The following is a 13,116-nucleotide window of genomic DNA, read 5'->3' on the forward strand; positions in this document are numbered from 1 at the left end:
TGGGGGGCAATGTGAAAATCCTACAACCTTTTGTGCACACCTGGGGGAGCATAGCCCACTGTGACCTTTGGATCCAGCTTTTGTTGGAATTTCAGATTCTACTGTAATATATGATAAACGATAAAAGCCATATATGTACTTACAGGTGTATTGGACTGTTCAGTTAGCTTTTGCTCCCACATCTTCAGCCGTCTCTCCCGTTCTTTTAACTCCTGTTCCTTAAAGCTCAGGTCACGTTCCAGTTTCTTTAGCCTCTCTAAGGTGGCCTCTATTTCACATCTGTACAGAGACAATTTGTTAAGTCACATCTTTTCCTGACAAGTATAAATTGTTCATAAAAATTTTCCACATGAATATTAATTAAATGTGAAAGGATGAGAAGTACAGTACTAACTCAAGCAGGACAATTAATTACCACCAAGAGAGAGTTTTTGAACCATAAACACAACGGAAAATGTTCATACTAGACAATGAAGCTCAGAAGTAACACTTTAAAAAGGGAAAAGGAAAAAAAGTTTAAATCCCTGGTTTTTGTTTTTAAGTTACATTTTATTTCATTTAATGAAATTAACCTGTGTCATCATGTGCAACAGAATTACTTGGACTTGAGATGCATCACTACAGAGTATGGATGACTGATACCACTTTTGAATAATTCCATGTTTAAAAAATGATCAGCAAATAGCAAACTAGCATATTAAGGAGAAAATTTTTAACCCAGACCTTTGTATATTGTGGTGGCTTTCTATTTGCAAGGACCTTTTACCAGAGAGGAGCACTAAACAAAATGGTGATTCCCCCACCTGCACATAGTATGCAGTGGTGTGGTCCATTTTGCCACCTCATTTTGTTTTAATTAGCCTTCTTCCAGTCATTTCCCCCACCCCACTGCAAATCTATACATACAAGTGCATGCACACACATGCAGCAGAATGAGGCAGTAGAACCCTCATGTAGTAATGTGGACTCTGTCCCCTCAGATTGCTGCTTGGAGATATACTTTTGAATGTTTCTCCATGAAAAAAGGAGGAAAAAAACCCTTCCACATAAAATAATAGCATATCACAGAGAAAAGTTCTTGTTTAGCCCTCTCCCTGTTGTTCCAATTTTATACTTGCAAATAAGTTTTTCATATCAGAGAGCATTAAAAATATATACTCAAACATCTGCACTCTGAAGTGCTACAGTATATTCTACTCCTTCAGAAATCTTCCATCTCATTTTGTTACATGTGTAGATCAGGCCTGAGAAATCATAGAATCGTAGAGATGGAAAGGGCCTACAAGGCCATTGAGTTCAACCCCCTGCTCAGTGCAGGAATCCAAATGTGGCAAAGGGGTTATGAAAGAATATTCGCTGGCATAGAGTCCTGAACATCTCTCCATGTCTGTGGTTTATAGATTGGCCTGAAATACTTTAAGTAGCAACAAATTAAAGCTTCAGCTCAACAAATATTTTTTATTGACCCTGATCTAGCTACAGTTAGTCCAGACACTTGCTTTCAGGAATAAGCTGTATTGAATAGAGTGGCACTTACTTTTGGTAAACATGCACATAATCAAGGTTAAAGTCCCACTGAAACTAAGCAACAGGCCCCATTACTGTCATGGGACTTAATCAGGACTAAGTCTATATTTGTATTTTAAGGTCTCAAATAAACATAAATACAGTTGGATGTATGACATAGCAACAATACACACATCTTGCATGCAGGGATCTCCTCACCTGTTCATAAGGTAGATGGTGGGATATGAAAGCGGGTCTTCCATTATACCAAACAAACAAAGCTGACAATACCATAGAAATATAGGAAGCTGCCTTATACCGACTCAGACCATTGGTCCATCAAGCTCAATACTGTCTACACTGACTGGCAGCAGCTCTCCAGGATTTCAGACAGGATTCTCTCCTACCCCTACCTGGGGATGCTGGAGATCGAACCTGGGACCTTCTGCATGCAAGGCAGCTGCTCTACCACTGAGCTATGGCCCTTCCCAATTTTATGCTTGGCACCTTCCTTATTATCCCAATGCACCAAGGGGAATAACCTGTCTTGTGCCCTTTGCATATGGGGATCTGTGCAGGGAAGACCATTCCAACATATGAGATCATCCTTACTGGTCCAGAGTGCAGGTGTTTAAAGCTAAAGTGAGCTGATATGGAAAGTTCCATTTGGTATTATCTATTTAAAGCACACATCGTAAGCTGCTTGGACGGCCATGGATGGGCCAAAAATGCCAGAGTTTACATTTGAAATAATTAAAAGTACTGAGATTGAAAACAAAGGCATATGAATGAAAATCAATGGTAGCTGAAGGATGAATGGGGAAGGCTACAGCTCTATGCATACTAAGGTGAGAGTTAAGTCCCACTGAACTTACTTCCAAGTAAACATACACAAAATTGCTATAAATTAATTTTATTCAAAGGGGCAAATCATGTAACTAAAAAGGAAAATGTACCTTTCTTGAAAGAGAATGAGTTTTTGTGTGTTAAGCAGCTCTGGTTGCTTCACATAATGCATTAAAATACTGTTGTTGTTGTTTTTAAAAAAAGAAAATTTATCCATAAATTACATTATTTCTGATTCTCATTTTCACTCTTGAGTACATTTGCCGCCCTGGGCTCCTACTGGGAGGAAGGGTAGGGTATAAATCAAATAAATAAATAAATAATATGCAACAAAGCCTACTGTTGAAAGAACTCCACTCATGATTTTTAACACAAGGACTCCCTGTCTTTTCAGATGGCTGTGATGTCAACATTTTCTACTGTGCCTTCTACTGACTGGATAGAAAGGATATCTGAAAAACAGAGTCATCATGACTCAATGTCAGTTCACTGCCACGCTTGTGTGGTACCTGAATTACATGCCTGACACCAAAATGATCACAACTGACAACAGGAATAGCCTTGGCAAGAAACGGCAAAGGAGTTTGACATGCAGCCCCCATGTTGCCAAGTGAAATATATTGATCCATTTAATAATCCATTGTGCACCCCTGATCCAAATGTAATTCTAAGAGCTTAATTCAACATTATGAGAGACATGGAATTGCTGTCACTCTGCATCTCTTTGTCCCATCTTTATCATAACATCTGGGGGGGAAGGTCTGACATGTTGTAATCACTATGTACATTCCCCTGTCCATGCAGCACAATGATGTCATGTGGTTTGTTGTGCTGAAGTGGCTTAATCAGTACAAGACATGAGGGAGTGGAGGCAATGAAGTGCATCACCTAATTAAGTTCCAAATCCACAGGTACTATACTGCATGACAACAGAAGATAGACTGAAGAAGGGTCAAACTCGATGGAAACTTGGGGCAGGATCACTGTATACCAAAATATCACCCACAATGGTGTAATTATTTGGCATCGTGTACTAATAAAGTCATTTCATTCTCTTCAGAAATCCACTGTGCTTGGGCATTTCTTTATTTATAAATATTTATATACTGGCCCTCAATGATATCCCTACGGCTGTTTACAAAAAGAAAAATAAAACAATTAAAATGATACAAATAAAAAGGCCTATGCCATTTTACACAAAAGTGTAAAATCAAAATCAACAATATAAACCACGTGATCAGAAAGAGAGTACAAAATAAATGCACTACTTACTTTTATATGTACCGCTTATATGTGTGTATCTGTCCATTTTAAAACTTTATAAAGATGCTATCCAGTTTTAAATACATCACTGCCTTAGGAAAGTCTTGGTAACAACAGCTTTCTACATGTCAAAATCATACTGAGTACGTACTATAATTATCTCCCTTCACTAGGCAAAAACTTCTTTATAATAAAAGGTCAACTTCTGAAAAACAGCTGCATTCTACAAAAATGTGCAATAATAAGGGGGTGTAATTAAATGGAAGGATCCTGTATATTGCCCAGTTATTGAATCTGTTAGTCCACAAGTTTAGCAATTTGCATCTAACGTTACTATCATGTGTATTATTTATTTCTGTGTTATATTAATAGGCTTGCTTGTTTTTCCATGACCCAGATCACTCTACTATCTCAGTAAATTTGTAAGTACTTATAATGAAGAAAGATGGACAACTGCTTTCTTAATACTGTACTTTTATATCATGTTGCTGTCAAAAGTATCAGCAATATTTCAGAATAAAAGGTTTTTATTATGAACTTTATTTTTTATTATGAACTTTTTTCTACTTTTCTACTTTTTCTACTTTAGCAGGCATTTGATGACCAGGAATATGTTGGGACACTTTTACATTCTATGAACTACTTTTTTGTTATTGCTGTTTTGCATTTGAAATATTTTGATGTATATGGAAGCTGCCACGAGTCTGTTGTTGATACATCGGATAAAAACTGAAATAAAGTGAAAAATCAAGATAATTATTCTAAACTTAATTGACCTTTTCACACAATGCCATTTTGATAGCATTTACTTTTTCAACTAAAAAAAACACTGAGAAAAAATTATAATTTGATTCTAATTCTTAAATTTATAAAATATGCTTATAAAGATAATATTGCCTTTTAACTTTATTTATTTATAAATGTATTTCTATACTGCCCTCTCACAAATCATCAGGGTTGTGTATAACAACATTAAAAAAGCACTTTAAAAGCAATACAGAACAATCACAAAATGACTCATTTTTTAGACAATGCAAAGGCCTGCTGACATAAAAAAGTCTTCAATAAATGTCTGAAAGTCAAAAGTGGAGACGTATCTCTAGTGGAAGAATGTTCTACAGCATGGAACAGTGACACTAAATGCCCAGCTTCTGATTGAGGCCGGTTAGGCCTCTGTAACATGGGTGACGACTTCACATTGCTCCTTCGGATGATCTCAGCGATTAGTCAAAGTTATAAGGGCTCAGGCTAAAATTCCTGAAACTGATGTTTAAAGACCACAAACTTCCATTTCAAAAGAATAACTGATGTTAAAGTTTAAAGAATACTGTGTTGCCATTATGGCATAAGCTGGTATTATTGTGCCGACATGAATTGCCATAGCAGGCTTGGACCCTCTGGTATATTTCCTTGTTTATGCAACAAGAACAAAGCACAGAGAATGCATTATTTCAGCTTGAAAAGTTATATATGAATGGAACTTAAAAGGCTGCAATCCAAATCACATTTAGTAGTAGGTCCACTGGAGTTTAAGATTAGACTGAAAATTAATGTTTCAGGATTATAGTATGCTCTGAGTAGTATCTTAACTTCTATAATGCAGTTCGCAGTTTTCATCAGGAGATGGCGCAGTGCATTATATTCTTCCGAGTGCTGAGCTGCAGTCAGTTACTGCCATGCTCTGCTGATTCAATGGAAGAATAATGCCCTTTCTAAAGCAAGCTATTTATATATACATCATGTGACTTGGCTCAAACTTCCCATTCTGTGCTCACTTTTTCCACCCATGAAATAAAATTCTCTTGTTATCGGTTTACTTTTAAAGCTCTCTTAAAAGTTTAGGATGTTTTGTTTTGATAAACTCTAATTCTATAAATCTCATTTTAAAAAACCCTTTACATCTGTAGACCCCTCTATGTTTCTGATATACTTTACTTTGCTATTTTTTTACGAGAGGCAGGCATGTAACAATTTAGTAGATTAGTAAATTGTGGTCCACTTTTACCTGGAGAGTGGCCAAAGATTCTTAATTTAGACTACTGCAAAGACTGCCTGGTTACAATCTTTTTGTACAACTCTCTTTGGAACAGGCCTTACAAAACACACTTAAACTGAGCTGTTTTAAACATTATATATATATGACCAATATAAATAACTTTTTCAAAAATTGTGCACACTTAGGCCCACATAAGTCCCACTGAACACAGTGAGACTTCTGAGAAAACATCAGAGAATCATGCAGTTAGAAAGACTTTTTGCACTTAAGAATGTCATTAATGCTGAATCTAAAGTGGAAAATTAAATAAGTTTGAATTTTGTAACCACTTGCACATAGATTCCTGTAACCACATGTACCACGGCAGAACAAACAGAATGTTGAGGTTACTGAGAGGCAATCAGGTGCTTGACAAACCGACTGCTTATTCTCATTGGTCACCTTTCAAGGAATGGCGAAAAATGAAAGAGTGCTATAAGAATGTGCATATGCAGCTGTAAGAAAATGTCCAAATTTCAGTTCACAATTTGCACATGCATATTGGTGAGTGAATGGGCTCCAGGTAAGAAAATTTTGTTTCCAAGATTCACAACTTAGTTCTGATCTCATGGTTTCAATGTTTAAAACTCTGCAGTTTGCTATTGCCTGTCCTGTTTATGATGGCCATACATTTTAATACAGTATTTAGTATTTACTTTTGTGAACTATACAGGCCTTTTTTTTAAAAAAAGTGCATAAGTAAAATGCAACTCAAAAATTCTGAACTGTATTCAGCCCAGTCTCCAACTCTGCTATTTTGTAACATTAGATGGTGGTAAAGAAGAGTTACTCACAATCAATTTTGTATAGAAAATAGCAGGGATCACTCAAACTTTGTTTAAGCATCTAAGTATCTAGGAATGTCAAAAATGCCTTTTGGCGGCAGACAGATTTAGTCCCATGCTGTCTCTAACAGTGGTATATGAAGTTATGATTATAAAGCCAGTAAGAGCAAGACCAAATTCAGTCCATAATCTTTGATGATGATGATTTTAATTTATTACCCGCCTTTTACCCTGAGGTCTGATGGCAGGTTACAAGAGTTTAAAATATATCCTTAAAAACAATTCACAACTTAAAATCACATACATTTCAAAAATAGGGTGGGTCCTAAAAATATACATCTCAGGTGTCAAAGGCCAGGGTAAAGATGTGTGTCTTCAATATTCGTTGAAAACTATAGAGTGAAGTTGCCAAACACACCTCTGTGGGGAAGGAGTTCCACAACTTAGAGGCTGCCACAGAGAATGTTCTCTCCTTGGACACCCCCCCCCAGGTTTCTGAAGGTGGCATAACTACCAATACAGCTCCTTCTTCTGACTTAACACCCAAGAGGGTCTGTAGGGAAGGAGCCGGTCTTTCAGATATTTGGGACCCAAGTCATTTAGGGCTTTAAACACTAATGTGAGCACTTTGAATTGGGCCGGCAACCAATGCAGCTATTTTAAAACAGGGGTTATGCAAGTTCTAAATGGAACCCAACCAGTAATCCAGCCAGATGCTGCATTTTGAACCAATTGAAGTTTCTGATACATCTTCAAGGGCAGCCACAAATAGAATGCATTGCAATGAGCCAATAAGAAAGTTATCAGAGCATGGGGTACAGTGGCCAGGTAATTTCTGACCAAATGGATCAGTAGCTGGTAAACCAGATGGAGCTAGAAAAAGGCACTCCTAGCCACCAAGGCCACCTGAGTCTCCAGTGACAGTGCTGGATCCAAAAGCACTCCCAAACTGAAGACCTGCTCCTTCCAGGGGAGTCCTACCCCATCCAGAACAAGCTGTCTCCCCACCTCCTGGACGTGAAAACGTGAGACGCGTAACACCTCTGTCTCTTCAGGATTCAGTTTCAGTTGGTTGGCCCATATCCAGCCCATCATTGCCTCCAAGGACTGGTCTAACACCTCAACTGCCTCTCCTGAGTCAGATGGAACAGAGAGATAGAGCTGGGTGTCATCTTCATATTGATGACATTTAACTTCAAATTTCCTGATGACTGCGCCCAGTAGCTTCATATAGATGTTAAATAGCATGGGGGACAAGATGGAACCCTGCAGAACACCACAGGATAACTCCTATGATGCTGAACAGTAGCCTCCCATAAGTACATTTTGGAAGCAGTTCTGGAGGTAGGAGCAGAAACACTGAAGCACAGCGTCCCCAAACTCCACCTCCTTGAGATGCTCCAGAAAGATACTTTGGTCAACAATATTGAAAGCCAATGATAGAGCAAGGAGATTGAGTAGGGTCACATTCCCACATCTCTCTCCTGACAAATGTCATCAACCAGGGCGACTAAGGCAGTTTCACCACCATCACTGTAGCCAGGCCTGAAGCCAGATTGGAATGATTCCAAGTAGTTTCCTCCAAGCATGCCTAAAGCTGGACTGCCAACACCTTCTTGAGCATCTTGCCCCAAAAAGGAATATCTTTGATTGATATCAAAGATACAGTAGTACAGTGGTAGAATTTACTGATTTTCCAGTTCTAAAACATTTATGCTGGGCTTCTTTGGAAGGAAGGGTGGGACATAAATTTAATTAATAAAATCATTTGCCTGCCGTATTTGTGATGCTGAACTAGCTTAGTTGTTAATACACTTCTTGATCAATATGCATTGGATGTACCAAGGCCACAATCTGGCACAGAGTTCATTACTGTGCCTAACTCTGGAGAAGATGTGGTCCACGTCTGAGGTGTGAACTAAAAGTGCACTGGGGAAAAATTATAAGCAACGTCTGATGAATGCAAATCAAACTTGTGGCTCATTTTTAAATCAAGCAATAGAAGTAAATATATTTTGTCATTTAAATGCACCACAGATAAAGCATGCATTCCACAAATAATTCCTTGCATTCAGCAGGTGCTTTCAGACAGGTGCTTATCGTGGGATCCGTGCTCCTTGTACATGTAAGCTTTTCACAGCATCCACACAACATTGTTGGGATTAAAATGACAATCTGCCATCCCATCTTTCCCATTTAATCCACATTTACTGTTACTGTTTCTGGGGAAAATCCAATTAGGTTTTAAAAAAACCATTGCCAATGACCCATGTGTGATATCCGAATGACCTATTTGCAAAATTAAATTCCTGTGGGGAAAATGCTTTCATATTTAGCAAGGAAACAATGAGTCAGGATGGCAAGGCCACAAATTCTGACAACTGGTATCTTCTGCACCCAGCCTTTCATAAAACATTTCCCCCTCCACTGCAATAATTTCATATTCATTGGCAGGAATCATGGAAGACTTACCGCCACTCTGCCTTGTTATGCAGGAATGAATTGCATTGGTCTGGAAGGTTGCTATCATTTGACATAGAGTCCAAGATTGAAATGATCTGCTTGAAAGATGGTCTTTTCTGAAGAAAAAAGTATATACTTTTTAAAAGTCATGATGAAAGTATATTCTAGTAACACATTATAAACTGAATTCTTGAAGGAAGAAGTACAAGACTGCAAACAGAATGCATACTGGTGACTAGATAATGAATTATTATGTGTACAATTCAAGAAAAAAATCTACAGCTACAATATAACTGTTTCTGGTTTTGTTTTACATTTACAAAAAAATGTGTCTCAAAATTGTGGTGTAGCAAGAGGCTGGCCTGAATGGACCTTCTATTTTTAGCTACATTATTCATGTACAATACTATGGTAATTGAAGTCTCCTAAAACTATTTTTGAATTTTTCTCAAATGCAGAGAACAAGGACTTCTCCAATGGAACTAATATGGGAGCCTATGTTCCTTTCCTGCCCGCAAAGGAACTTCTGACAAAATTGTGATTTCTGCTTACAGAATATCATGCTGAATGTTAATCCTAATCTTATTAGAATTAATAAAATTAATATGGAATAGGTTGATTTAAGGAGAGTCCAGCTTTGGTGAAGAAACTGGATTTGCAGATTTCTAGGTCTCTTCCAGTTCTTTCAGGTTTGATATCTTAACCATCGAAATGTCTGAAGGACATCTGAGTTTACTGCTGCCCAGTCTTCAAAGATGTGTCCTTAGTGGTTGCATGATGAGAAATGCTTATATCATGCTGCACGTGAAACACCTCCCCATAACAGTCATATAGCAATGTATGTAAAATGGAGCTGCAACCCTATAGGAAAGTATCACACTACAGATTACACAGTCCTATTACAGCAACCAATACACCCAAGACAAAGAAGACTTTCTGTATCAGGCTTTCAAACACCGACTTTGTATCCCCCACAAACATTATTACACCAACATTTTCAATCGCTTGTCAGCTTGGACCTCGCTGGTCAAATTATAAATTTTTCATTTTACAGCAGCTTCATCAACTTCCTTTTCACTTCAAGGCTCAGTTCAAAGTGCTGGTTCTAGCTTTTAGAGCCCTAAATAGTTTAGGATCATATTCCCTTTGGGTCCTCTTCCTCCCACATAGGACTGCCTGGGAAGGAAGAGGCCTCACTCTTGATACTGTCTTGGGATATTCAGTGAGTGAGCATGAGAGATAAGAGTCTTATCTGTGTCAGGCTGTAACCCTGAAATGCTATTCCAACCAAAATCAGTCTAGGGCACTTATTTTAACAGGCTTTTAGCATGTAACACTTAATTTTATTGCTGCCAGTTTAAATGTGTACCATGTTTTACCTTTGGTTTGGTTTTGTTTAAAGTGTAAGTTATAATACGTGTGTTACTGCTTTTAGAAATTGGTGATTAGTTGTATTTACACTTTTATGATTATACTGTATGGTTTTAAATTTATGCTGGACCCCACTCTGGGCGCATTTAGTAAAAGAGTGGAATATGAATAAATCATCATCATCTTCACTTGTTATTCAAGTCACTTGTGGCCTATGTTTTACAAAGCTTATATGCTTGCTTCATCTTGAGGCAATTCTATGCCACCAAAGGTAATCTCCCAAGTGGGTATTTACAAGCGTCTCCTACTTGTAATTACTACGTTACTTCTGTAATTAAGTGCCCAGAAAGAAAACATTGGATCAAAACTGGGGAAAAGTAACACTTTGCTATCTTTATAAAAAAATGTTTAACAAAAAGAAAACACATCGTTTGTTGAGGCCTGCAGTTTTTTTAAAAAAACTTTCCTAACATCTGGAATAACAACATCTAAGTACAACACAATAAAGTAGCAAACAAAACCTGGAAAAGTTTTGTATGCCCCCGTCAGGCTCATACAACAGTGACATTAAAATATGGAAGAAAAGTGCCATTAAAATGCAAAGGACAACAGTGTTTTATTATTGTGATGCAAGGCCTTTGTTCTGTGAAGGCACAAAGATTCACTTCACGTGGGAGTTATCAAAAAAGATGTGGCGCTATTTATAATATTTCAGTTTTATGTAAGTAACTAAAATATTTTATGTCTGCGTCTTCAAATCAGGTCCTCTAAAAATTTGTCATGCTCATAAAATAGTATTACACAATAAGTTTTGTTTGGCTGAATGTGCTAATTTATAGATTGTTTATACATTTTGCGTGTGTGCCAATATTAGCGTTGTGATTAAAAGGCAACTTGGGTTAGACTACAGTCCAGTAACAAAGCAGAGAAAGAATGTGCTGCATATAACCAAAGATGACCTGATTATTTCAAGTAAAAAAATTGTCTCAGACAAAGCAGTCATAACTTCCTTGCATTTTCTCCTGCCTTTATAGCTTCCTTTGTTACACTGAAAAAAAGTGGGATAATTGTTGAAAACTGAAAAAGTCACAGTTAAAATGTTTCTTGAGAGAGCATCGCCTCCGTTAGTCTGTCTGACAGACCCCAGACAAGGTTGAGACAAAAGGTTGAAACCAAAATGTGGATACATAATAAAGGGATGATGCACATTCTCTGCATCACGCCTGTAATTATACCATTTCTGCTAAAATTACAGATGCAGCAATTAAAACGTGCATTTTAATTTGAGTGCACAAAAACAATTAGGAACAATGCTGAGGTGTCTCTCCCAGGCAGATCCAAGTGATTTTCACATTATAAAAGAGAGACAATTTCTTTATTTCAAATGTCAAACAACATTAAAAAATGTCAAATGTATAACAAAAAGAGACAAGTGCTCTTCTGTGCAAGAGCTGCCTATTCAACACTTAGGTGAAGGGATCTTTTTCTTTTGTCTGTCATTTTTGTCCATCTGCACACAATTGTAAGACAACTGCTTAAAGCTAAGCAGTTGCTGTTTCCTCCACCCCACCATCTCATATCTGTTCTGCATGTTCACTCACAGTGATTTCCCCTCGATAACTCCAGCAGTACCCACATTTTAGGACCTACTGTATAGTTTACAGTTAATCAGCTTGGAGTAGAAGCATAGCATGGCTGCAAGTTGCACTTGGCAGTATATTATTTCCACCTGTTGATATAATTCCGTAATTGATTCCTAATGTAGAATCCTAATGGCTTGCTTCAGTAGTTCATGCCTCCCTGCGGATCCCACATGGGTAATGAGTGGCTACAGCCTCACAGCAATAAATGTGAATGAAGGCAGGGAGGAAAGACTTCCCTTGCACCCACCATGGCATCTGCTGATTAAAATACAGCAATCACTGCTAGTTTTAAAAGGTTTACATTTAGAATGGTGTGAATAGCAATGGACAGACCAACCTATTTCAGTTCTGTATCAGTGTTACATGCACTCAGTCATAGGTTCCTTCTGTTTTTTTGTGGATTTTTAACACACACAAATTGGGATATGTAACCTGTATGCACTGCCCTCCTAAAATACAAATTTCTCCATAATAGGCACATTATTTGAACTGACATTGCAGTGCAAACTTTGGAGAAGTGTGTGATCTAATTGGTAGCTATGTTCCAATCCACATAAGTCTGGAACTGGTGAATTAGTTTGGTTTGCTTTAAAATGTGCTTTAAAATGCAGGTGAGGGCCTCCTGCAGATACCATTTTATCAGGAGATCCATTCTGCACAACGTAGTAAGTGGATCTTTATGTTGTGGCATTGACACTTTGGAATTCTCTCCTCTTAAATATTAGAGGGGCACCATCTCTGTTATCTTTCCAGTGCTTACTGAAGACCTTCCTCTTTCAACAAGCCTTTTAACTAGAGACCCAGTCTGCGTCTGTGTTGGAATTGCTTTTTAAGATGTTTTTAAAGCTGTTTTTTAAAAATATGTTTTTAAGATGGTTTGTTTCAGTGTGTTTTTTAAAGATGTTTTGTTTAAATATAATTTAAAGTCTTTTGTTTTTAAGATTTTTAGAGTGCTTCTAGTGTTTTTCTTTGCTGCCCCAGGCTCCTTCTGGGAGGAAGGGTGGGATCCAAATTTATAATAGTAAATAATAATAATAACAATAATAATAAAGTGGACTGAATGAATTGCTCCATCCCTATTGGTGAATCCCAAGGGGCAAAAATATATTATGGGATAAGTCATAAATCATGTTGCTACATTTCCAGTGACTGCCAAACATTCTCTTCATTAAGTGTAAAGTTAAGCATGTACTATGTTAAAAGA

At 37.5% G+C, this 13,116-nt stretch overlaps 1 protein-coding gene across 4 annotated transcripts in view; it reads right to left on the reverse strand.

Annotated features, from left to right (window-relative positions):
* Positions 1–13,116, reverse strand: part of MAP3K20 (mitogen-activated protein kinase kinase kinase 20) — a 127,371-nt gene that overhangs the window by 50,315 nt on the left and 63,940 nt on the right. For all 4 annotated transcript variants that reach the window (XM_061608463.1, XM_061608462.1, XM_061608464.1 and 1 more), the window contains exons 10-11: positions 8,908–9,014; positions 144–279 (exon numbers count right to left, since the gene is read on the reverse strand). In XM_061608463.1, coding sequence (XP_061464447.1) covers positions 144–279; positions 8,908–9,014 — 243 coding nt within the window. The remainder of the gene's footprint in view (positions 1–143; positions 280–8,907; positions 9,015–13,116) is intronic.

Source organism: Rhineura floridana, chromosome 2 (genome assembly GCF_030035675.1).
Source record: "Rhineura floridana isolate rRhiFlo1 chromosome 2, rRhiFlo1.hap2, whole genome shotgun sequence".
In the NCBI taxonomy this organism is placed as follows: domain Eukaryota; kingdom Metazoa; phylum Chordata; class Lepidosauria; order Squamata; family Rhineuridae; genus Rhineura; species Rhineura floridana.